This window comes from Nothobranchius furzeri, chromosome 4, assembly GCF_043380555.1.
Source record: "Nothobranchius furzeri strain GRZ-AD chromosome 4, NfurGRZ-RIMD1, whole genome shotgun sequence".
In the NCBI taxonomy this organism is placed as follows: domain Eukaryota; kingdom Metazoa; phylum Chordata; class Actinopteri; order Cyprinodontiformes; family Nothobranchiidae; genus Nothobranchius; species Nothobranchius furzeri.
The window spans coordinates 77409961-77437142 of record NC_091744.1 but is presented as its reverse complement, the minus strand read 5'-3'; the positions used below and the strand labels follow the sequence as shown (position 1 = coordinate 77437142).

General features: G+C 41.2%; 2 protein-coding genes across 5 annotated transcripts in view; both read right to left on the bottom strand.

Annotated features, from left to right (window-relative positions):
- Nucleotides 1-3361, bottom strand: part of dusp8a (dual specificity phosphatase 8a) — a 42670-nt gene extending 39309 nt beyond the window's left edge. Inside the window, exon 1 of the mRNA XM_015964894.3 lies at nucleotides 3137-3361. The gene's annotated coding sequence lies outside the window, so the exon portion shown is untranslated. The remainder of the gene's footprint in view (nucleotides 1-3136) is intronic.
- A 3867-nt stretch (nucleotides 3362-7228) lies between these two features.
- ptpn5 (protein tyrosine phosphatase non-receptor type 5) lies at nucleotides 7229-23487 on the bottom strand. 4 transcript variants are annotated; one of them, XM_015964898.3, is made up of 14 exons: nucleotides 23349-23487; nucleotides 15486-15594; nucleotides 14019-14295; nucleotides 13250-13372; nucleotides 13050-13145; nucleotides 12706-12962; nucleotides 12331-12523; nucleotides 11837-11921; nucleotides 11613-11692; nucleotides 11362-11499; nucleotides 11106-11216; nucleotides 9472-9632; nucleotides 9261-9374; nucleotides 7229-7459 (listed from the first exon to the last, which is right to left on the bottom strand). In XM_015964898.3, exons 3-14 carry the CDS (start codon nucleotides 14286-14288, stop codon nucleotides 7366-7368), a joined length of 1722 nt encoding a protein of 573 aa, XP_015820384.3. In that variant the 5' UTR covers nucleotides 14289-14295; nucleotides 15486-15594; nucleotides 23349-23487; the 3' UTR covers nucleotides 7229-7365. The 4 variants fall into 4 exon arrangements, with proteins under 4 accessions (XP_015820384.3, XP_054589227.2, XP_054589226.2 ...); XM_054733252.2 differs by lacking the exon at nucleotides 23349-23487 and adding an exon at nucleotides 23201-23270; XM_054733251.2 differs by lacking the exon at nucleotides 23349-23487 and adding an exon at nucleotides 15764-15885.
- Between the last annotated feature and the right edge of the window lie 3695 nt (nucleotides 23488-27182).

Sequence of the window (27182 nt, the reverse complement as noted above, 5' to 3'; positions counted from 1 at the left end):
CTCTCAATGTGGAGAAGAAGCGCATCTACTTTGAGCCCCTCCCAGGTGACAGAGCTTCTCACCCCATCTCTTAGGAAGAGCCAAGCCACTCTGCGGAAAAAACTCGTTTCGGCCGGTTGTATCTGCAAACTTGTTCTTTTGGTCACTACCCAAAGCTCGTGACTCTAGGTGAGAGTAGGAACTTAGGTCGACCGGTAAATCAAGAGCTTGCCTTCCGGCTCAGCTCTTTCTTCACAGGTATATACATATACAAACAAATGAGGTCTAAGCTGTTTAGCCCTGGAGATGATCAGTTAAACATGTCTCATGTTATTTTAGCAATCATGTAATTTTGAAAAAATCAATTCCTGTCTGGCCCTGGTGGACAACATCAGCTCCAAATGTCTGTAAACAATCCAAATATAAAACCCTCTGGTGTGCTCTGATCGATACTCCTGCAGGGAGGCAGCAGGAGATAAAGAGGTCACATAACAAACCAGGACTACCCCTGACTTTAAACGCCTGCATCCTGAGGGAAAGCAAAGCATTGTGCGGAAATACACACACGCGCGCGCACACACACACACACCGCGCACGCACACACACACACACACACACACACACACACACACACACACACACACACGTGGAAAGGACGTCTTTAGAAATAATTGCATTGCTTCAGATACAGCGACCAATAACGGGACGGGAGACACAAAGACAGATATGGGACACTGTGTGACAGCGTGAATAACAATGATGGAGAGGGAGCGATCAGCGCGCGCTGATAATAACCCGACATACATTAGGAAATATGAACATACAAACTCATTGGCTTTTAAATTTGGTGAAATTAAAAGAAGGCTACATCGTTACAGTCAGTTGAGCGGCTGTTGTCAGTGGGAGCCTATCCCGTTTTGTTGTGACGCGTCTGCACGCGAAAATGCTGCGATGACAGAAATGAGACAAAAACGACGATAAAAATAATATTGATTCACACTCACCGTCTAATGATGGAAGAGAGAACTAGCGGGTATTTACGAGAAAATACTTTATAACTTCAACCTGGATAGGTTTAATTCCCATTATGAGACGTGCGCGCACATGAAGAGGGGAGTGCGCGCTGGAGCTCACTGCAGCAGTAGGTGTATGGCAAGCCGATGAGGCATGTAATGACTCTTCTAGCAATAACAACATCCGTCTTAAAACGAGTCTGTCTTGACTAAGTAAAATAAATGGTGGGAAATACAAGGTTTTTAAACTAGAATGACTAACAATACTTGAAATATTCCAAAGGTTGTTTAATCACTTACCGCTAATGGAAAAACCAACCAATTATATCCAGAATTAAATCTGTTTGGAAAAAAAATGTTTTTCCACATTAAATAGACTTATTCTAACTCACAATCAAAAGTTTAAACCTCCAAAATCATTCCTACAATGGGGCAAATTGTGCATGTTATTTGGGACTTACAGGTGAAATTGGAATATGGTGCAAAAGTCCATTTATTTCAGTAATTCAGTTTTGACCATTTAAGGAATTTGTTGCAGGCGTTTTGGATTCAATAGCAGTAGATGAGGATCAGCACCTCCAAATCTGAGACCATGGTTCTCGACCGGAAAAGGGTGGCTTGCCAACTCCGGGTCGGGGAGAGGTCCTACCTCATGTGGAGGAGTTTAAGTATCTTGGGGTCTTGTTCACGAGTGAGGGTAGGAGGGATCGGGAGATCGACAGGCGGATTGGTTCGGCGTCTGCAGTGATGCGGACGCTGAGCCGATCTGTCGTGGTGAAGAGGGAGCTGAGCCAGAAAGCCAGGCTCTCGATTTACCGGTCGATCTACGTCCCAATCCTCATCATGAGCTTTGGGTAATGACTGAAAGAACGAGATTGCGGATACAAGCGACTGAAATGAGTTTCCTCCGTAGGGTGGCCGGGCTCAGCCTTAGAGATAGGTTGAGGAGCTCGGGCATTCGGGAGGGACTCGGAGTAGAACCGCTGCCCCTCCGGATCGAAAGGAGTCAGTTGAGGTTGTTTGGGCATCTGGTCAGGATGCCTCCTGGGCACCACCCTGGGGAGGTGTTTCGGGCATGTCCTGCCAGCAGGAGGCCCCTGGGTCGACCCAGGACACATTGGAGAGGTTACATCTCCAATCTGGTCCGGGAACACCTTGGGGTCCTGCCGGAGGAGCTGGTGGAGGTGGCCGGGGAGAGGACGGTCTGGAGCTCCCTAGTTGGCATGCTGCCCCGCGACCCGGACCCGGATAAGCAGAGGAAGACGACGACGAGATTTTGAATTTGGGGTTTTCGTAAGCTGCGTGCCATAACCTTTTAACAAATAAAGGTTTGAAATGTCCTTGCGTGTAATGCATCAACCTCATATGTTAGTTTCACCTTTTAATTTGAATTACTTAAATAAATGAACTTTTGCACCATATGCAAATTTTTAGAATTTCGCCTGTCAAGTAAAAACATATATAGATTGAATAATATTTTATATCTGAAACTCACTACAGCAAAAATTTGTATCTTAGATAGTTAAATTCTCAGTTAGACTTTTATAAAGAGTTAGTTTTAGATGTGCAAACTAAAAAAACACATAGAGAAATATCTAAATTTAATCTTTTGGGCAATTTTCCTAAAATATGTTTAAGATACAGGCACCAGTTTTATTTTTGAGCTCAAAGCTGCTTAGCTCACGGCAGTTCAAACCAAAATAGCTCTGGATAGATCTGAGCAACAAAGCGTAACCTTCTTGTTACATCGCCATAATAGCTGTACAGGTAATAATAGCTTTTTACAGCACTTTGTATCATTTTTATGGGAAACATATGTTTAGCAGCTATATAATTTATGCATTCAGTCATAAAAGGTGCAGACTTGATGCACTGAAAATGTTTAAAAAGCCCGACAATAAGTAAATTTGCATTTGCGATATCTTCAATGATCGATAGGATGAAAACTAAAAATGTGCATTTTACACTGAATCATGAACAGCTGTAGGTTCTGTTTGACTATTGAATGATAATTTGGCTTGCCCAAGTTGTAATATCGCAAGTTAGCGTAAAATTTAGATGAAATTAAAACAAATGTGCTTTTATTTCATAAACATACACTCTCTCTCTCTCTCTCTCGCACACACAGAGAGACGCACACTCACCTGGGCTCCACGCAGTTATTGTGTTTTATTCAACTGGTCTCCATGTCAGCGGTGTCTCTTCGTGGGTGTTTACCTGGCGGTGTTGTGGAAGCGCCACAGCTGACAGAGGCTGACAGCGCCAAGAACAAAAGAGGCATGGAGACTCGCTGCCCGGGCCACAAACGTCCCCGCCTGCCCCAAAAGCGGACCAGGAAACGCTGTCGGCCCGTGGGGAGCTTACGCAGCTAGACTAGTTCAGGTAAAGAAACTATTAATGTGTGTGAGTGTGTACGTCGAGGAGGAGAGGGACACCCTTCTGCACTTTCATTAACTAAAACGATGAGGTCATGGTTCAGGGAGAGGAGTGGAAAAAAAATGTTAGCATACGTCACCTCCAGCCAATCAGCGTGGTCGGCTCAGGGGTAGGCTGACGTCAACGTTTTTGCTTCCTGAATTAAAGGGATAGTCTGTCTTTATTCTTTTTTAAAGGAGACGCGCTCATGTGTGGTTTGAAAACGCATTTTGAACTCAAATAAAAATCACTTGGAATAGTTAAACATTTTAATCGCCCATATCAACGAAAAACTTACGTTTCTGAAGTTGTATTCGCCTTCTGATTTTCTAATTAATTTTGCACTAGAGAGATAACTTTCACCTTTTTCTTTCCCCTTAAATTGTGGTTTAAAAACACACCAATGAAAATTGTGCATAATTTACACAAAACGATTTGAAGTGGTGATCCACTGAATGTTTTTGGATTAGTTGATTACAATATTGTTAATTTAATTTATAGTTTCAATCACTGGATCCACTGATATAACAACAATAGCTTATCCTATCCCAATAAGGTTATAAATTAAAAACAATAAATAAACACACAAATAAAAACGTAACTGCACCAGAACGATCAACTCTGGGTGTGAGGAAGCCACACCCTGTCTGTAATTAAAAAAATCGGAACCAACAGTCATTTGTTCTGTATATTTTCTCTGATAACTAATTAAACATGCTTGTGTTATTTTGCTGTAACTGTTCCAGTATGTGTAAAGAATTATGAGTCAGTGCTGCGGTAAAGAAACGTAAAGTAGCAAGTTTTAACAAATAATTCGAATAAAACTAAAATAGTTTGAAACGTACATTTCTACTAAAACTACTTTTTGAAATTGAATAATGTGTTTTGGCTGAAAGAGAGGAGCCTACAATAATTCATTGATGTAATTTAACAAAAATAAAAATACAAAGCACTAACTTAACTCTGGTGTTGCTTTATCACATATATCTGAATTCAAATTTTTTTATTAATTTATTGTTAAAAGTCTTTATTCTTCATAATTTGTCTGAATTCTTTCTGTTCAGTGCTGTTCCAGTGTGTGTAAATACCACCATCTAGTGGCCAGCATGATAATGCACCCTGGACAAAAGGTGGAAGACTTGAGTTCCAACACAGCTGAAGACTAAAAACAAATAAAGTTTGCATTTTTGTAAATGGACATCAGTCAGAGAAAAAGCTGAACAGATTCATGAAAATCTACCTTTATTTGGATGCAAAAACTCACAACTTAAAGCAGCAGAGGAGAGGAATACTGATTGCTGGTTATTGTATGTCTGACTTTTTGGCTGTTTTTATTATTATCGTCCCCATTTTGAGCGTCAGAGGCGGGCCGGTGAAGCACTGAATAACAAACACTCAAAATAAATGCTGTGGTGTCAAATTCACCCGACATTATCAGAGGATCATGATAGAAGCCCTGTTTTCTCCTTTAAAGTACTTTTGGCAGTTTTGTTTTATGCGTTGAGTTGATTTTCACTAATTGGTCCCATCCCACATATTTGGTTCATTCCATCCTCTGATAATGTTGACCGCCAAAGAAGTTGTTGGATTCTTTTACTTTGTTACATAAAAAACTTTCTCCACTGTTTTAGCTGCCTTCACATGTAGCAATTACTTCTCAACTGTGTTAACCGAGAGTGGCCTAATGTCACAGATGGATGTAAGGACTGTGTAAAAAAACTCAGTCTGAGGTAAAATTCTCCAAGAAAACAGTAACAAAAAAAAAACATTCACATAAAGCAAAGCATAATAAAGCAAAGCCTGAAGGCCTAAAGTATTAATACTGAAGACTGAACATAATTTATTTTTTTACCGTACTATAAGGTAACTTAGGTAGTTGTCACATTTTCTTCTGTTAAATCTTGCAATAGAAACCAATGGTTTTGATCCACAGTATGAGCTACATTCCATCATGTTGTAAACGGAAATATACACAAGGCATCTACTCGAAAGGATTGTATCAAAATGTTCTAAAAATATCTCTGGTTGGTTTCACAAAAGCAAACTGTATCAAAAGCATTGGCCAGGAGCAAGCAATATAATAACAGGCTTAAACCCTTTCTACACAACAGAAAGCGGGACAATCAATCACGTCGCTTTGATTTTGGACCTACGGAGTCCCATACGGCACATGCAATCCATTAAACTCAACACAATCAAAACACAATACAGGAAAAGAAGAAGAATTTTACAGCTGAACATCAGAGACATTAATTTGTCTATTGTGCTTCATACAGAATAGGCCTGGCCTGTCTATACAACAATCATGGGCTTCATTTTATTTATTTACTTTTTACTTCACAGATGCGTTCAAGCTACAGCTGAGAGCAGAGGCATCACAGAGCACAAATATGACAAACGTGGTTAACCTAAAGCTTCTCTGCTGGATCTCCCATTGCTTTTTATTTTAAAGGTGTGGTTCACTCGTTGCATTTTCAGCGGTCTCTGGTGGGAATGAATGTCTTGTAAGTCGTACTCTGGGGAAAAAATGCACTGGCGCACCAGGACCTAGAAGTGAGCCAGATCACAGGATTTGGAGTTTTACTTCCTGATATTTGGACATCTCGTCCCTGGTTGGATAACAGCAGTGTGACTCTAAAACTGACTCTGTTTGCTTTGCAACATGGATGTTTTATCTCCACAAAAGCCACAAGCCTGAAGAAGTTCTGCAATGTGGTGGAGCTGTTAATGCTAATGGTTAGCATTTGCTAGTTGAGACGTTCTCTGTTGTTTAACAGACACTAAAACAACAACAATCTTCCCCGTCGTGAGTAAAGATGGGTGAGTTCATGAATGTTAAGTGACAGTGTGATGTAGATTGGTCAGACTATTCAAATCCTAGCATTTCGTTGTCTATTTTCTATCAGAAGCTAATGCAGCAGATGGGTGTAGAAGACAATTTTCATGTTCAGTCTGCATGAAAAACTCAGAGTGACCGATTATAATCAATAATGATCATCAAAAAATATTTTTTCAGTGTTCCACACCTTTAAGTTATTGTAGAGTTTGATCTTTTCCCACGTGCCAGCTCTGTGATGCCTCTGAGTGAACATCTACTGTATGTTTCCTCGATGCAGATCCTAGAAACATCATGAGCTAGAAAGACTGCACGGTCAGCATGGATTAAACAAAAATCTGAAGTGTGGGACTTGCACAGATATCCTAATTAGATCATGAAAACCTAACTTTTACATTCCTGTGCTCCGTAACATTGCACATGCCTTTAATGAACACTTAGCACCATGCAACCTGAAGATGAAGTGACTCAGACCTTCTGTATTATTATTATTTTTACATTAAAAGAGTCAGAGAGAAAAAGCTTGGTGGAATTTAACTCATGTTACAAATTAGGCTGGCATTTGATTATCTCTGTAGATTAAAACTATACTGGCACTTGTGCTGTAGACGGCCCTTCTGATCTAACGGTGTGAAACTGAAAGTTCTTCACTTCCTGTTTGACCTTTTGACAGCTGTACAATCATTATGTAAGGGAGCTATTTCAGACCAAAAGGGAGTAAAACGGCCTTGACGTCCAAGAGTTATGAACTTTAGCGTGATAAAAACAACTCTCAGCAGAGCAAAATGAAATGATGCAGCGACTTTGGGTTTTAGATTAGTTTGGGCCTCGCTGTGTGAAAGATGCCTCTACAGTTTTCAATTAGGATTATCCTTCTTGTGGGAGGGCTGAATCTAAACCGCCCTCTTGTTTAATTTTTCGAAAAAGAAAACAAAAACAATAAGTACAGATTTCGTCAGCCACTCAGTCCCATGTGAGCTGGTCTGCAACGGATGGAGAGAAGAATGTGGTTTGAAGTAAAGTTAAAGGGTGAGATTGTGTGATGATGGTGCATACCACCGTGGGCGGTATGGTGTACAGTGGTGTGTCTCGGTCTGGGTGTGGCTGCAGCCATCACTCGCCCTACTCCTCAGCAGTGTGAGACAGCTGCTTCTCGTACAGGCTGAGGACATGATGCACAAACTGGTACTGCTCACATGTCTGAATCATCCCACCTCTGATAAACACACACAGAAGACAAAAGGTTAAGGAATTTTAAAAATGTCTCTATATTCTCTGTGCACGACTGCAGACATTTGGTTTTCTCAGTTTACAGGAACATATTACTCAGAACTCACCGTTTGCACTTTTTTGTGCTGCCATGTGGGTTTCTACTACCTTTATAAACACTCATACAAAAATAAAACATCCATCTGTTTTCCATCAGTGTTGGTTCTAGGAGTTATGTGCCTAAAACAAGACATTTCAAAAAGTCCCCGTTTGTGACATCACAAATTAGAATAGAGCCCCCTCTCATGTTCAAGATAGTTGCTGCTGAGGGAGCATTTATGATCAACTGTTTAAAAATTCTATGTCACGGTTTTAATATAACTGTCCATTGAGTAAAGGACCAAAATTTTGTTGTGCTCTATAGTAGGAATGAATGCCTTGTAAGTCATACTCTGGGGTAAAAAAAAAAAGTTCTGGAGCGCCTGTTTCAGCATGGATAATTCAGCCAAAGGAGAAGATAGCTTCAGACAGCAGGATTTGGAGATTTATTTTCTGATATTTGGACATCTCACCTCTGATTGGCTAACAGCAACACAACTCTTCTACTGACTCAATTTCCTTTGCAACAAAGTTTTATCTCCACAAATAACACAAGCATGAAGGAGTTCTGCAGTGTTGTGGAGTTGCTAATGCTATTGGTTAGCTTCTACCAGCCAAGACGGCGCTCTCTTCTGTTTCCTGGACGCTAAACCAACAACAGCCTTCCCCGTTGCGAGTCAAGATGGTTGAGTCCATGAATGTTAAGTGACAGTGTGACGTAGATCTGTCAGACTTTTCAAATCCTAGTGTTTCACTGTCCATTTTCTCTCAGAAGCTAATGCAGGAATGAGTACAAATGTTTTCTGAAATAACTTGTACAAAGCAGAAGTCATAACGTTTATACTTTTTAAGTAAGTGTGACTTATACCTCTTTAAAAGCTGCTTTTCATGCAGTTTTGTGTGAAATCATGAAGGCAATTAATAAACGGGCTCTCCTGTGACTTCATGAAATGAGTCAAAACCAAATTAGACCAGAACTTGATCAAAATAAACCAATGATAAAGTGTATTTTTATAGCACTGACTTCTGTGTCTGTTTTGGTTCAATAACAATAAAAAGAAAACTGTTTGGCAGTTTTAAAAAGACTAATTGTAGAACTTTAAACAAAGCGGATGACTCACTTTCTCTTCTAATTTGGAAACAAATCAGATCCCGTCAGCTTGGCTCTAAATGCAGTGGTGCCCCAAGGGGTGAAAAATGCTGCCCCCCCCCCACCCTCATGTTAATAAATCATATTAATATTCACTCAAACCATAAATGCATCTCATTTAATGAAGACATAAATATAAAAATCATATAACAAATTATACAGTTAGAGTACAGAAATAATCCAAATAAAAAAAAAGAGTTTGTTTCTGCTGTGCACCATTAACAAAAGATTTTATATCACCATAGTTTTTGTGAAGGCAACAGGTGAATTAAATAATAAAAACAAATTCTAAAATTAAATTTGAAATAACATTTCAAATAACTGAAATGTAATTTTTGACATTCTAACTCAAATTTAAGTTACATTTGGATACATATTGTTTTTTAATAAAAAAGAATAAAGAAGCAACGCAATGTATCACCCCATGCTAAACTCTCCCAGAGTTACCACGAGGATCAATTTGGTGTGCCACCCCAAAATTTTTTTGGCCCCATCTGGCCACCCTTATCAAAAATTTCTGGGGGCGCCCCTGGCTGCATGAAAGGAAAGTTTGTCTCACCTGTCCAGACGGAGCTGACAGGTGGTTCTCAGGATGTCAGCCACACCCTCAGTCCTCAGCTGCTTACACAGGATTGAGGTGGCAATGAAACAGCCAGTTCGACCAATACCAGCACTGTGAGGGGCAAAAAAACAAAAATACATTATTATGTTTAATTAAATATGAGCACTTTGTTTGCTCCTTTTGTTACAAACATTTTTAATCTCTGTACCTGCAGTGAACTATTATCGGTCCACTAGAGGGCAGAGCTTCGTCTCGGGCTCGCTCCACTTCCTGCACCAGCTCCAGCAGGGGTGGAGCCTTGTCTGGAGTCTTCTGATCTGGCCAGGAGGTGTACCAGTAATGCTTTAGAGTCCGCTTCTCCTCCTCACACTGATAACACAAACATGCACATAAAACATGAAATTTTCATCAATCTGTTGCGGTGCACTGTCAATCTGTCAGCCTCCATCATCTCCTGAGTATTTGCCACATGTGTGGCACTAATTAGAAATGAAGCACATCAACAAAATAACCAGAGATAAACAAACCAAGTGCTTTTAACTCACTGCACATTTATGTAACGATCCCTCTGAGCTTATTAAATCAGACGCAGGCTGCATTAGCTGCCAAAGCCACCCTGGCCCCCAAAATAAATACAAATCATCACGAGCCACTCAAACGGCACAGATATGTTCCACGCCAGAATGTTAATCATCAAAGAGATATTTCTCTTGTGAGTCAATTCGGTGGTTTAGATTTTTGACTGTACAGAAGTCTGATTGAATCACGGTGAAATGCAGAAAACAGAACTCGATTTGGTCGTTGAGGAGGGAATTTATGGGTGTACACATTTTAAAGCACGTCCAGCTGTCAACAGAAACAGGAAAAGGCAGCTTATGTGATGTCTTTAATTATGAGACTCCCTATAGTTGACTCTTGTTTTGTGTGTTTTATTTTTTTAATTGTTTAGATATAGCTCATGAACAAATATTTTAGGAACTCAAAACCCTCAAATTTAGATCTCACTTTCGGCAGATGTTTTACTAAAGTGAAATAATAATGAAAAGTAATCAAAGAGGCAATTCGATCTGATTAAACTTTGATTCAAGCGTATTGTAATATTGATCATTTCTATTCCAAATAAATTTCACACTTAAATAACTTAGATTTAGTTAAAGGTGCGGAATTTTGTTTAATCAATACATTTGCAGTCTAGTAGGAAGGAATGACTTGTAGGTCATTCTCGCGGGGGGGGGGGCGGACGACTGATGTGCCATTTCCAGGAACTAGAATCACAGCTGAGCTTCAGATGGCAGGATTTGGAGTCTTATTTCCTAATATTTGGACAACCTTCCTCTGATTTGATAACAGCAATGTGACTTTACCACTGATTCTGTGCGTTTTACAACGTTGATGTTTTATCTCCACAAATAACACAAGCCTGGAGGAGTTCTGCTGTGTGGTGGAGTTCCTAATGCTAACAGTTAGCTTCTACTAGCCGAGACTGTTTCCTGTGCGCCAAAATGAACAACCTTCCCCGTCGTGAGTCCAGATGGGTGAGTCCTTGAACTTTAAGTGCCAGTGTGATGTAGATCTGTCAGGCTTTTCTAATCCTTCACCATCTATTTTCTACCAGAAACTAATGCAGGAAATAGGTGAGACTATTTTCATGTTTAGCCTGCATGAAAAACTCAGAGTGAAGTCAGAAATAATCATTAAAAACTTTTTTTTCAGTATAAAATAAATTCCAGATATTGAGACGACTTCTATTCCAAAGAAAATGAACACCTAACTTAGATTTACTTCAAAAGATTTTTGAGTAGTTTATGAGCAGATTCTTCTTTTTTTTTATTGGTGACTCACTGTCAGAGTAAACACCCTCAAACTGTAGTCATCTTCTTCGGTTACCGAAACGACGGTAATCTCTATTCCCTCATGGGTCACAGTGTCCTCGGGCCAGTACTCTGCACATTTCTACTCAAACACACACACGAGAGATAACAATGGACCTCTCAGGTTAAACAAACAAACAACAACAAAAAAAAAAGCAAAAAACAACTGTTCTAATTTGTTCAAATTTAGAAACGATCATCCGCATCCTTCACATCATCACAATGACCTCATTCTTCTCCTCCAGGTTGGTGATCATCACTATAATCGGGCTCTTCTCCTGCCACACCATCCTCCAGAAGTCCCCTACGGTGTTGACAGTCGGTCCTTGCGTGGCAATGTATGCGTTCTCCTCGTCCCCATAGCCCTGCAAACAAATGTGAAAAAATAAATAAATAAATACGCACACAGTCCTTGACTGGACACATTCGACCAGAAAAACCTCTGAGTTGGAACATAATCACAAACATTTCCACCTACTTTAAGATAATTAGCGTTGATGTAGGTGGAGAGAAAATCGTCTTCATCCTGCGACTTCAAGATGACTCTGCTGTGCGTGTCTGTAGGTGGACGGTGGGACAAAAACACAAATGAGAACCGCTCTTTCATGATCGATTCAAATCATGCAAACATATATATATATATATATATGTGAACACGGTCTGTCTGTTATGTCCAGTGTCTTGTTATGCAGCTGGACTCACTGGGTAAAATGGTTTTGTAGCGGTTCTTTCTCACCAGGCCCGGGTAGTTGTACTCCTTTGGGTCCACAAAGTTCATGGGAGTTTCCTGGCAATTGAAAAATGGACAATTGGTGCTAGAAAACCCAGTTCTGACAGTAACATCCTGATGCCAAAGAGAAAGATAATATTTAAAGACATGAAGTCACGCTGTTTTCTAATTGTTCTTGATTTGAAGGCATCTGACTGTGCATGATCTTGAGTGCATATTTTTTTCTGCCTAGCAGACGCTGGACTCCTCTGGGTTTTCATATGCAAAAATACTCATAGTCCTGCATCCTTCGCCCACTGACAAGCGGTGTAAAAGCTTACGGGTGTGTTATGAGCTCTGCTGGGTGTTTGTGTGTGTGTGGGTGTGTGCATTAGTGCTGTCATCTATGTATGTCTGTGTGAGTGTACGTGTTTTCCGGTGCGTCTCTGTTCATCTACTGCGTGGGTGGCTGAGCGACTGCACTCACATAAAACTCAGCCTGCAGGTTTTGGTCATCCATGGCCCTTGTGTGTAGCATGGCAGGGGTCAGGACGTGTGTTCCCTGTCGGAGGTACTCCTGGGCTGATTGATCTCTGGGAGACAGCTGGGCTCCGTAGCCATAGGGCTCCGTGCAGCCTGGTGTGCACATGTCCAACGTCAGAGACACGTTGGAGCCTCTCCTGTGTGATCAAGTCAAGATTAGTTTGCAAAGATGAGAGGTCTGTAAAATACATGTGCTTGAAAGAGGCACATGTTGTCCTGCTGCTGCATACAAAAACAGTACAAAAAATGTCTTTTTCACTTGACAAAGTAAATTTTACTACAAAATGTGCTGCTCCTGAGCAAAATGCCATTTTCTAACCTCTCCTGAAGCCCCACTGGTGTGACAGTCAGAGTGGAAGCATCCGCTTCCATTTTGGTGTCCGTGCCCAGATCGAAGACAGGAGTCTGAGGGATAGGATCCAGATCTAGCAGATCCTCTTGAGCATCCGTCCACTCTGAGAGGGTGAAGGAGGGCTGGCGGCTCACAGACTGACGCCGGTCACCGATGTCCCTTGTTATGGATTCTGACGACCATAAATCAGTACCATAGTGCCACTTACACACTATGTTGATGACCTGAGGATAAACGATCCATGAAGCCTCATTCAAGTCCATTAAAATGTGGTCAAGAAATCTGAAAATTCACTCGTTTGAGAATCTTACCATGACAGCACAGATGGTCACTCCGATTCCTGCAGTGCCACGAACGATCCAGTTGTGCTGGCTGGTGTTTTCCAACTCTTTCATCAGCAGCTTGGACTAACCGTTGCAGGAAGAAGGGACAAAAAGTTAGATGTCAAATGTTTTGTTTACGTCCTAAAGTTCCCGCTGCCCTGGAGATCACATCCAGTACTGGCACTTACATCCGTTCCAAAAATCGTCTGGCACGGTAGAACGAAGCTCAGGTAGAAGTCGATGACCTGCAGGGCTTTGTAGATGGAAGAGAGTGGTCCGTTTCCTTCCAGCACAAAGAACACCCAGTACCCCTGAGAAGATGGAGAGATGCCGGTTAGGTTGTCACAGCTCAGGCCACTCATGCACCTGTTAGTCAGGCCGCTGCTCTTCACTAAACCAAGCGGAGAAAAAAAAAACAGATGACCTCTTATGCAGGCACTGATAATGGGTAAATAGATCAAGCATGGCCGCCTTTAATAAGCTTTTCTTTTTATTACTTATGGTAATTTTGCACCTGCTCCCTTTTCTCTGGTATGAATCAAACATGAAGTCATTGAGGATACAAGAGAAAATGAAAGACAGAAGAGTCCAATTCTGGAGAATTCAAACTTTTGAAAGACTAACGAGTAATTGATTTTACAATTTAACTTCAAGTTTGTGACGTAAAAAAATGCTGACATTTTACAATAAGGATCCCTTCATTAAAGTTACTTAGTGCATTATTAAGCATTAATAACCTATTAAACAAAGTAATAACAACTGCTTAACTGTATTTTGTAAGGCATAACTAAGCTGACACCCCCATTTGCCATTTGTCTTAACCTTAAGGACAGTTAATGGTTAATAATGGTAACATCAGCAAAGGGACCCTTTGGTTATTACTGCTTTATAATGCACTTAGTAACATTAATAAAGGGACCCTTATTGTAAAGTGTTACCAAAGGTTCTTACTCTTACCATGACTTGGGAGGCAATAAACAGAACAGCCCAGCAGTAAATCTCAATCACAAGTGTAAACAACTTGTGACCAAGCACCTCCTCTCCCTGCTGGTTCGGACTTCCTGCTGGGCCATCCTGACAGCCGGGGAGCCCATCCTTTTTAGGGGCTCCATCGCCTAATTTTTCATTTTTTGTGGGTTCATCCAGCCAGACGGGGTCCTCATCAGGCCTCAGGAAGATGGAGTCTTCAGTGTGAGAACGGGTGGAGCTACTCAGCCGACGGGTCATGATCCCCCTGGTAAAAAATAATAATTATTCCATCTATTGCAGCTCATCCAAGACTATTAATATAACTTTTAAAGATAAAAATGCAAGAAAACACACAAATAGACTTAAAAAGGGACCCAAGTGTTTATTTAAATAAATATTATTAGCTATCTGGAAATGTGGTGGATAGGATAGTTAGTGTGGATTTGTTTAGTGGTTTTAGAGGCCTGCATGGTCACCTTGTAGAAATTCAGTGCGAGCAATGGACTAACAAGGTGCACATGTGTAGGGTTCTGCTTCTATGGTCAACAAAGTGTGTACATTTGAAACACACCCACCCTCCCTCCATGAGTGTAGCTTCATTAGCATGTTGTTTGCATTTGTTATGTTGTGTAAATGTGTGTGATTGTGTGTTTCTAAATGAGCGTGTGCATGACAGAAAGGGCTGCATTTATTCCATGGGCCTATTCAGATGTACAGCTAAGCGGCTTGGAGTGGCTCTCATCTCTGGATCCTCTTGTCTCCCTTAGATTGGACTCCATTGTACAAATCTGTGTGTGTGTGTGTGTGTGTGTGTGTGTGTGTGTGTGTGTGTGTGTGTGTGTGTGTGTGTGTGTGTGTGTGTGTGTGTGTGTGTGTGTGTGTGTGTGTGTGTGTGTGTGTGTGTGTGTGTGTGTGTGTGTGTGTGTGTGTGTGTGTGTGTGTGTGCTAAAGAGAGAGAAATGCTCCATTGTGGAGAGATGAGTCAGGGGTAGCGTGTTTACAGCCCTGTCCGTCACCTTGGCAACAGAGTGGCTCTCATCCCTCTCATCCGTCCCAAGCATTATCATCCACTGACATGACACACACACACACACACACACACACACACACACACACACACACACACACACACACACACACACACACACACACACACACACACACACACACACACACACACACACACACACACACAGTGTATTCAGAGACCTTTTTTCCTGCCCTCCACTTCGGTCCGTCCATCATTAATAAAGGTGTTTTGCACATTTGGCTGATTTGTGTGGAAGTGTGAAAACGGGGGCTTCTGTTCACCGCTCTCTCTGAATGTGTTGCTTACGACTAAAATTATCATGCATGAATTTGGAGGAAGTTTTTCATCAATGGCTAATCAGCCAACAATGAACACGACAAAAAAATTATAATGTCCCCATCTGGAAGACCAGTCATGTGACTTACCTACAAGAGACAGCAGGGAACTGGTGAAGGAGTCAGATCACATGATCAGTTTGAATCCTGTATCCTTTGGCAACTGGTTGTTGTCAGCCATCGTGAGGCAAAGTTAGTTCTGAAGGACATAAGACGAACCAAATGTTTCATCTCTTTGACGTCTTTTTTACATTAAAAAAACAGAGAAGAAGCAGAATGGAATTAAAACAAACTGAGACCAAATCAACTGGTCACACTGAGACAGGGTTAGTAATCCAGTCTCCTTCAGATATGGATCAAAGTAGCACCCGTGTCAGCTCCCAGCTGTGCCTTCTTGTGCGGAGGATGGAGAAGTGAGGCGACACAGTAAACTGTCAATATTTCTTCTCCTTCTCTTGCTCTTTCCTTCCCTCAGAGGCAGAGATGATTCAAGCCAGACTACGCCGACACCCTCAGAAACACATTCAGATTGCTCCAGTCGCATCAGTATGCCTTCCCTGTGCCCCTCTCCCACCTCCTCCTCTTCTGTGCCACTGGACCCTGTTGAACGAATGGGGTGAGCTCAGCGGAATATGAGACCACACCAGTGGCCAAAGACCTGTGTGTGTGTGTGTGTGTGTGTGTGTGTAGGTATTGAACAGAAGGGAGCTGTTTTGAGTCCTTTTCTTCCTCTCTTTACTTGCTGTGTGGTGGATTTGAAGTGATGACGCTAGTTAGCACTGCTCGTAGCCATGGCAATGTGCATACATGCAATGTATATAAAGTCACACATGCACACCCACAGCCATGGATTTGTTGGATTCCATTTTTAAACAATAGGTGAACATGGAGATGAGTGGAAGGATGGATAAACGGGAGGACAGGAACATGTTTTTTTTCGCATGAAGGTTGTCTGGCAGTGACGCAGTGAGGTTGGCGTTTTGGTAACTGTGGCAACCAATATTCTGCGTTGCACACATGTACACACATACATGTACACACTCTGGCGAGCACACGGCATGAAAAATGAAAAGCACAAACATACATTTACATTAAAGGAGCAACGACAATATCCACGTTTGTCTTTCTGAAATATTAACTGAAAAAAAATCCCTGCGTCTCTTTGCTTTTGTTCCTTGGGGTAAATAAATGATTTTATTTCACAGACTTTATTTGGTGGTGTGTCTTGAGCTTTAACCAGACAGGAAGTTTTTTATTTTTCTGCAACACCGAGGTAATTGTAGACCTTATTTAAAATAAATAAATAAATAAAATCCATGCTTTATTTCTCCTCACGCCACATCAAAACATTTCCAACAATATATTAATAGAATAATATTAAACAGTTTTAGATTGTAGAATGAAATATTTAAAAAATGTAAGCTTTTTTTATGATCGATTAAATTAAATCCATTGTAATGTTCAGAAGCAGAACCAAATTTGACTAAAGCAGTAAATACATTCAGTTAAGTGTTTTTGTGTCTAATTTAGTTACATTTTTGCCCAAATCTTGTTTTATTTATTACTTTTTTCCACATCAAGGGGGGAAAAATAAAAGGTTTAACTTTTGTCTTTTTTATTCTTTTGGGGCAAAAGGTACAGGGCCGGCCCAAGCATTTGTGGGGCCATAAGCAGGTTTTCCTTTGGGGCCCCCCATAGATCTCCGGGAGTTGACGTCACTTCTCCCGGCATGCAACAGTTCAAATCGAAACGGCGCCATATTGGCATGCAGAAGCCGGCAGCTGGACTGTTTGTTATTGTCAGAAAACTCAATCAGACAGGAACTATGGTAGATTCCTGTTGTGCCCCAGGATGCAGAACAGACACGGACGACATAAGGGATGAGCCATCTACAGGACTCCCCAAGATCCGGAGCGCGGCAAACGTTGGATCATTGTAATAAAACGCGCTAGTGACCGGGCTAAAATGAAGCTGTGGGATCCCGAGAGTAAAGGTTTTCGCTTATGCAGCGACTACTTCATATCAGGTACTTAAACCCATGTTTCCTCAACTGTGTATGGTATTTATTGTAAATGCTTTTATTACGATTCTTAGTGGGCTTCCTAAACTTATTTTGGCGAGGCTTTTTCTGTCTTATTACTCATAGCAACAAGTAAACATCACGTAAAACGTTGCCTCGTGAGTTCTGCGTGCTGCCGTTTACGTGTTTTATGATCACAGCAATTAACCGGCTAAGCTGTATTTAATTTTTAATGGTTGATCAATTGTCAGATCACACATAAAAAGCACTTTGGATTGCTATTATCTGTCTCACAGAGACGGATCTCAGACAGATCCTGAGACGCTCCTGCCTGACATATTAATTTTATTCACAGAAAACAATCAAACTAGTGATTTATCTTGGCGTTCAGTTTATACTTTCAAAGAGCACAGCGCTCTATTTAAACTACTCACGTGTAAATCTGTTATTTGTCCATCCATCCATTTTCATCCGCTTATCCGGAGTCGGGTTACGGGGGCAGTAGCGTCGAGAGGCCCAGACTTCCCTCTCCCCAGCCACTTGGGCCAGCTCCTCTGGGGAAATCCCAAGGGGTTCCCCGGCCAGGTCCGGTAAGAAGTCCGCTCCGACAGCTTCTGGCGTTTTTAAAAAGTATCCCAGGGGCACGGTAAGGGTCGGAGATGTTCAGTCTATTTAATTTCTGACTATATAAAACGATTTCTTCGGCTTTAAAGTGTGAAGTAAACTCAGACGAAGTAAAATCCAAGCCGATCCCGTTCATGTTCATGTTTACGATCCGTGTTTGTTTACCTTTTTTTCCTGCCAATATGGCGTCTACTAACTGAGAGTCACGTGGGGTCCGGAGATCTATTCCAACAAGTCAACACCAGATGATTGATTATTCATAGGCTATCAGTGTGTGTAATGTACCCACTGTCATTCGCATCTTTTGTAATTAGCTTACATCATACGGGTGTTATTATGGCTATTAATTGTAACTTTTTAGGAGTAGAAAACTAACCAAAAATATACTCTAATTAAACCACGTTTTGAAATGCGATGTTTTTTAAGTGTGGTATATTAATTCAACTATTTGAAAGTAACATCAGCAGAAATAAAACTGAATTTACAGTAAACAAGTGAAGCTTACAATCTTCTGTTTTCAAAATTTGTTTTTAAAAATTTGGAGATTAATAAAGAATCTTTGAATTGAAAACATTTAAATCATGCAATCACTACAACATGAAATGACACTACAGAAAATAATCTAATAATTGTTTTTATGTTGGTAATATCATTTAGTTTGTATTATTCAAAGGTATTCATGCATTTAATTTCTCACGCTTTCTTGGTGCTCTTGGGCACCCCTTGGTGGGATAGAGGCCTCAAGCAGTTGCTTAAAGCCGGGCGTACACTGTGCGACTTTTTCACTTTTTTGAGCCGATTTTCCACTCGTGCGAGAATCCACGAGATCGGGGCGAGTTTTGCACCGAGCGTCGTGTAGTGTACAGGGGGTTACGAGAGGCGATTAACACCACGTGACCAGCTGCCGATCAGCAATCGTGAGCTCGCACGGACTTCTGGCGTGTTTAATATTTTGCTCGTCCCTCGTGAGGGTATCGCACTGTTGAAGCGGCGCTGCGAGCAGCTGCGACCCAAAAAGTATCAGAACTGCTCACGGCGCATGCGCAATCCTGCATCAACGCCGCTCCCCGCTATTTCCCTAATAACACACGTTGTTCGTTTTAATTTCTACACGTTTTTTTTACTCACAAAGATTGTCAAGAAAGCGTGTTTGTCGTGTTCATGTCAAATCAAACTGATCACAAAACACAGATTTACTTTCTTCATTTCGTTTTCCTCATCCAACCCCCATAAATCCCTTTGTGTCCTCCTGCAGCACTCCCGAAGGACAACAGGCAAAACAAGACAAAAAAGCCTGACGTGTTGTGTAAAGACGGCTATTTTTAGCATATTTTTAGGGCCGACGTGTTGCTACCAGACGTACAGTGTGAGCAGTCAGGTCGCATCCGAGAACTGGGTCGTACAGTGTGAGTGCATGACTCGTGAGATCTGCCCTGCGAGGAAGTCGTACAGTTTGAGCTGAAGCTGAGTGCTGCGAGTGAAAAAGTCGCACAGTGTACGCCCGGCCTAACACGCACATGCCTTGGGCCGGCTCTGGGTCGATATAAAACATTAAGTAACATTTATTTATTTATTTATTTATTTATTTATTTATTTATGTTTCCACAGTTACGCTGATGATACACAGCTGTACATCTCTGTGCCTCCTGATGACACACGGCCAGTGGACACACTTTTTAATTGCTTTTTTGACATCAAATCCTGGATGGCGGAAAACTTTCTCCAGCTCAACCAGGACAAAACTGAAGTTTTAGTCATCGGTCCTGAGGCCCGGAGAGAGAAGCTTTTACCAAAATTACAATCACTGTCTCTTAATCCATCTTCACAAGTGAAGAACCTGGGTGCCATCTTTGAGTCTGAGCTGACTTTTATCCATCACATTAAAAATATCACCAAAACAGGTTTTTATCATCTAAAGAACATCACCAGGGTCCGTCCCATTCTCTCTCGGGCCAATACGGAGATGCTGATGCATGCTTTTATCACCAGTAGGATAGACTACTGCAATGCCCTGCTTTCTGGTCTTCCTAAAAAGAGGATTACAGGTCTACAACAATTACAAAACTCAGCAGCACGTGTCCTGACGAAAACCAGGAGGTGGGAGCACATGACTCCAGTTTTAGAATCACTGAGTTGGCTCCCCGTATGTTTCAGGATCGATTTCAAAATACTTTTGATGGTTTTTAAGTGTCTTAATGGTCTTGGGCCTTCTTATCTTTCAGAACTGCTTTTACCGTATGAACCCACGCGGTCTCTGTGCTCCTCTGGCAGCGTCTCCTTGTCATCCTTAAAGTCAGGACTCATATTCACGGCAAGGCGTCCTTCCAGCACTACGGTCCTTGCCTCTGGAACGAGCTGCCAGGGGACCTCAGGGCTGCTGAGAATGTTCATGCTTTTATGAACAGGCTCAAGACCCATCTTTTTAGCTTAGCTTTTAACTGAATACTCTCACTTTCTAAATAAATTTATTACTTCGTTTATTTATTTTATCTATCTATTTATTTATTTTATTTATTTAATGTATTCTTTCTTTATATGTGCTTTTTAAACACTTTTTTGACCATGATTTATGATCAACATTATTTTAATATCTATATAACTTTTTATATTACAATTCGCATTTTAGCTCTTTGGATTTTATATTTTAACCCTAATTTAACCTTTTTCCAGAGCTTCCTCTGTGGGAGCCTTCTGCCCCGGCGGCGGTGGTCGGCTGTGGTGGCCTGGGTGCTTTCCAGGTGTGCCTAGGTGGAGGTGGGGGTCTCTGCCCTCCCTGCCCTGGGCGCCCTGTGTCAGTGCCTCGGCTGCTGCTGCGGATCTGCTGTTGCCGGGGCGGATGGCTCCCCTGATGGTGTTTCCTTATCCTTATCTTAGCTGGTCTGGCTCATCTGATCTCAGTCAATTGTGTTTTTTTTTACCATGGGGAAGGGGGCATGTGTGTGTGTGTGTGCGTGCCCGTGTGTGTGTGTGTGTGTGTGTGTGTGCTTGTGTGTGTGTGTGTGCGTGCGTGCGTGCATGCGTGCGTGTGTGCGTGCGTGCGTGCGTGCGTGCGTGTGTGTGCGTGCGTGCGTGCGTGCGTGTGTGTGTGTGTGCGTGCGTGCGTGCGTGCGTGTGTGTGTGTGTGTGTGTGTGTGTGTGTGTGTGTGTGTGTGTATGTGCGTGTGCCGGAGGATGAGTGTTGTGAAGGGGTTTTTATTGTCAGCCTGTTTTTAAAATTCTGGGGATGGGAGGGAATGTGGGTATGCGGGTCCTTTTTAATTTGTTAAGCACTTTGAGTTGCATGTATTGTAGGATAAAATGCTTTATAAATAAAAGTTGATTGATTGATTGAAGTTGATGTATTTATTTACTTATTTACTTATTTATTTATTTATTTATTTATTTATTTATTTATTTATTTCAAATTTAGTATTTTTGTTTGGTCTGTGAATGCTTCATATGGAATTAAAACAAGATTCGGATTAACTGAAAACATATTGATCTTCAAAAAAATCTAAAAATAATGGGAATGTGCTGTCCAAGAGTGCTCGTAATGTTTATAAATGGTTTGAAGTAAGTGTCAACACCTGAAATAGTCATGTAAAAAGATTATGGCACTGTTGAAAGTCAAATAAAAGCGTTGAAGAAGACAAGTCATCTGAATATCACAATTTAGAGAATTGATTTGTCTGATAATCTAATTAAGTAACAAACAAGCCAAACCTGGCGTTCAGACCGATCCCTTCTAGAGGTCTCCTGTCCTTGGGTTCTCATAAACAGCATCCTCTCAGGTTTCTGCTAGAATGATGATCTGCATCCATTCATGAGTCTAAACAGAGTTCTACAAACTGTGGCTTCTGTTCCAGGAGCACTGCAGAACAAGCCCTGACCAAGCGGAGTAAACCTCTTTGCTGCAATTAGGAAGAAGTGGATTTAATGTGGCGACAGCTGGCATCAGCTTTAATGGAGATTTCAGATTCACTGGAATTATGTCTGCAGTTTTTGTTTCTATTTTTTAATGTTTGATTTGTCCAACGCACTCTCTGACGTCACCGACAAATCTCAGTGAAATCACAGGGCTGTTTGCTTTTTCTCCATGAATAAGTGTGCAAAGGTCCTAACGCTGAGAAACAACAGGAAGCTCTTTATTGAAAGTGATGATAGGATGGAAACGTGAGACCTGCCTCATCATCCTGTACACACACACACACACACACGCATGCACATGCACGCGCGCACACACACACACACACACACACACACACAGAGTTAAAATTCTAATATTAATACACAACTAACGACCAAAACATGAAACGCCCCCAAAAGCCTGCAGCTTTCTGTATCAAAGAGTTTAGAAATAGGCCTGTTCTAGTGTTTACATCAGACTCCAGAGCATAAATCGCATCAATACACACACAACGGTGCGAATAATTAAAATGCACTGCGTGGTGAGCTGATTTCAGTCTTGACAGTCTGGACACCTTTAAATATCAGCAGTATTTATTTAAAGCTGCTTTTCCTTAAATCTTTTATGGGTTTTTTTTTTCATCTGTAAAACTGACTTTTTAATTACCTTTCATTTGTTTTATGATATTTTAGTAGTTTTATTTAAATCTCTAGTTTAAATTACCTTTATTTTATGATATTTTGTTTTGTTTTCATGATCGTCTCATGACTTAATGATTTGTCTTGTTGTTCTTTGTGATTTTTCTTCCTGAGATGAGTGCTACATGAATAAGCTGCTTATTTACTCATTTGCATGCTGCTGGAGATAAATCTGAATTCCCTTGGACATAAAAAATCCAAACAGATTATGTTACACAGTTGCGGTGCATCATAGTTCCAGTGCAGGAATGGCATTCTCTGGCAGTCATTCATGCTAAGACAAAACACCATTCATCTCACGTACACGGCTACGGTGAGCTAGAGCGACCACACAGTGCGGAGCTGGATGGATTAGTAATGAATCACCCAGGGAGGTGGACTGTTGCACGTCTCTATATGGTAATTCCCACATTGTCACACAGACATTATTCAACATAGTGGGGGAAATAATGATCAAGCTTTAGGCTGCATAAGAAAAATTGATTATTAAAAAAATACAGCAGCATCAAAGAGTCAACCTGTTGGAAAATGATTCATCAGAGGATGGACTGAGACATCCAGAAGCTATATCACATACCTTCTTACATCCGGGAGGGTAAAACCATAGGGGCTTTGGTGAGGAATTGGTATTCACCTCGTGTCGCACAACCACAGAAGGGGAAAGACAAGAGAGACAGGGGGGGGGGATGGAACAGCCATAGCCTGGTTAGGATAAGTCTTCTTACCTGGCTGAGCCTGTCTTCACATTGCCATCTGCTCCTCTGCTCCCTGTGAGCCAACGATCAGGAGCCAAGCACCAGCAACCACGCCAGTCCTTTTACAGCCCCTCTGTCTGAGGGACGACGGAGTGTGTTTGCATGTGTGAAGGAGACAGAGCGGGAGGCGGACGGTACGTGTGTGTGAGAGAGAGAGAGATGGGTTTGGAAAGTGGAGATTTTGGTTTGCGTTTTCGTGTGTGTGAGGGTGAGACAAGAATGCAGAATTGATGAGTTTTTATCTTTTGTTTGTATCCTGGAGGAACGAGAGATCCACAGGCGGCAGTGTCGTCTAGGTGTATGCAGCAAGAGGCTGTGCGGTAGCCTTGGCAACAGAGCCAGGATGAGGGAGAACCAGTGAGGAGCAGAAGAGAGAGAGAGAGAGAGAGAGAGAGAGAGAGAGAGAGAGAGAGAGAGAGAGAGAGAGAGAGAGAGAGAGAGAGAGAGAGGTGGTGTGTGTTTATTAACACATTTTTCAGGATATACATCACAGATAAACCTGTAAGTTTGGGGAATTAGACTGTAAACATTATAAATACAGGTCATCACCTGAAACTCTGTCCATCAAACACAAATTAGCAGCAATTATGTTTTACCTACGATGATGAAAAACAATTTTAAATTAAATGACAATTAAGATCACTTTAACCATCCTCCGCCATCCCTCTGGCATCAACACTGATGCACAGGCTGTTTCAGATAAAACTAAAAACAGGATACAAAAGGTGTTTGCTGGTGTGAGCCCCGTTTAAAAAGAAATAAATTCTTAAACATCTGATTGTTTTCTGAACACCTGCAGAATATTGCAGGGCGTAATGACGAGAAAGACCTTAGAAACGAGCCTTTCATGGAGCTCGACTGTGTTTGTGATACAGAACCTGATTTACAGCAAGATCTCCATGAATAAATAATGGAATCAGTGTGTTTCTAAATGACAAAGACGTGTGTGTGTGTGTGTGTGTGTGTGTGTGTGTGTGTGTGTGTGTGTGTGTGTGTGTGTGTGTGTGTGTGTGGTGAGAGTCGCATCATAACACATCACTGAGCAGTGAACACCCCCGACAGTCGCCTCCTCTGCTTCCAAGCTGTACTCTCTCCCACCCACCTTAATCCCCCCCCCCCCCCCCCCCACACACACACACATACTCACTAACTCCCCATCTTCCTCCCTTATTCATCATCACCCAGGGCTGTTCCCCCTCGCAATATCCGTCATCCTCATCGTTCCCCTTTCCTTTGCTCCACTCTCCCTTGGTTTCTCATTTTCTCCCTCCCCTCAGACCTCCCGTCATTTCTTGTTTCTCCCCCTTTGCTCTCTTCCTCTCTTGCTCCCTCCTTCCTGTCTGGCCATATGGTAGCCTCTCATCTCTCTGAACTCAACAGCGGAAAGCAGTAACACAAATGCTCCAGAAGGGAAAACACGTAATATTTTCCTTCATTTATTAAGTTTTTTCACCAAATACATTTATTCTGGAGCACACTGCAAATCATGAAACATCCGGTCTCAGAAATACTTGAAATTCTTTAGTGAAAAGCAAAATATTTCAGCAAAAAACTCTCAAACCATCAAGTCATTCTTTGTGCATTCAAATCAAACTTTAGAGTCTCCATTTTTATTCTGCTCGCCTTTCATCACAAAACATGCAATGCTCTGTCAAAATTTCTATCAGATGATTAAAACTCTAAAATATGTCTGATTAAATATTACTTCCTCATCATTTCTCATATTCACAACATTTTCTTTGTCCTTGTGAAACTTTATTTGCAGCAGATGCAAAAACAAACTCTCCTGCAAATTACAAAAAATGTTTGCAAACAAAGCAGCTGATGTGCTCAGGCTGACTTTACACACTTTTCACTGAAATAACTGGTTGTTCCATTTTCTGACACAGCCTTTAATTTTCAGTGTTGTGATTCAATATTTATAATTCAGTAGCGCTGACAGATTTGTAAGAACGTTTTGTTAATTTAATTAATATATGTTTGCAAAAAAACAGAATAAATGTTCTAAATGATCTGCTGTAAATTACATTTAACCACTAGGAGGCAGTAGAGAGAACTGTAATAACAAGAAAGGCAACAATGTGTTTTTATTTTACTTAAAAATTGGAAAATTTCTCCTTGTTTTTAAAGATTGTTAAACAGAGCTTTAGAAAAAAGTCAGACATGTTTAGTTAGCAAAAAAGGGACAAAGGTTATGCATTTTTTTATTTTTAAAGCGACAATGTGTATTTTATTTTTGGCTTTAATCTCTGGAAGCATTGTTGAAAATTAAATAAAAATTATGTCAAGTTGTTGAAAAATATTGGCAGCTTCGTAACATATAACCTTAAAAATGCATTTTATTGATGGCATTTTGAATGCACAGAGATACCGTGATGAGATCCCGAGGCCCATTGTTGTGCCGTACATCCATGAACATCACATCATGTTTCAGCAAGATAATGCACGGCCCCATGTTGCAAGGATCTGTACACAATTCTTGTAAGCTGAAAATGTCCCAGTTCTTGCATGGCCAGCATACTCACCGGACATGTCACCCGTTGAGCATGTTTAGGATGTGCTTGACCGGCGTATACGACAACTTGTACCAGTTCCCGCTAATATCCAACAACTTCGCACAGCTATTGAAGAGGAGTGGACCAACATTCCACAGGCCACAATTGACAATCTGATAAACACGATGCGAAGAAGATGTCTTGCACTGCATGAGGCAAATGGTGGTCACACCAGATATTGATCGGTTCTGAGTCCCCAGACCCCCAATAAAGCATAAAAACTGCACATTCCAGGGTGGCCTTTTATTGTGGGCAGTATAAGGTACAGCTGTGCACTACTCATGATGTCAGATCAGCATCTTGATGTGGCACACCCGTGAGGTGGGCTAGATTATCTCAGCAAAGCGCAGGTGCTCACTATCACACATTTAGACTAATTTGTGAAAAATGTTTGAGAGAAATGGTTATATTTTGTATCTGGAATGAATTTTAGATCTTTAAGTCCATCTCATGAAAAATCAAAGCAGAAACAAAGGTGTTGCGTTTATATTTTTGTTGAGTGTATATTGACTCCTTGCAGCCGCCTGTTAACTGGAGCTTCATGAGCTCTTGTCCTCCCCAGATAGATTATAAGAATCTAAACGGTCATCACTTCGTTTTTCTTTTTTTTCTTTTCTTTTCTTTTCTTTTCTTTATTTCAGAGATTACTTTTCAACTCAGTGACCTAAAACAAAAGGAACTTTATTTTTTTTTACCAAACATGTTCTTTGTTTTCCTTCATCTCCTCCTTCTTTCTTATTTATAACCAACTTCAGAGTCCTCTCCAAACATCTTCATCCCACACATCCTTGCCTTTAACCACCACTCCAACCACCTGAATGACCACTTCTGTTCATCCTTATCCTCTAACCGTCTTTCATTTTTGTGTGAAGATCAAAAATATCAACAAATCTAATTAAGAACAAAGAGGCTGATCAGGGGTGACCTTGAGCTTGTCTGATTATACGTCATTTGTTTGTTCTCTCACTCGTTGGTATTTTTACTGAAAGGTTTCATTGATTCTGTTACATGCAATAACCACTGGATATATGTTTCTTCCTGTTACTCAGAGTAAATAGTTATTAAATTAAATATAGTTGTGGAAATAAAAAAACATATAACTAGACAAATTTCTCATCTGTCAAATAGACAATGGTGCAGCATTCCTGTGGCAACAAATTGAGGCATCTAGTGGTCTGAGTGACGCACTGCGAGGGTTTCCACTAAAGTACCCGTGCTGATCTCATTGTGTGCCTGTGTAATATTTAGC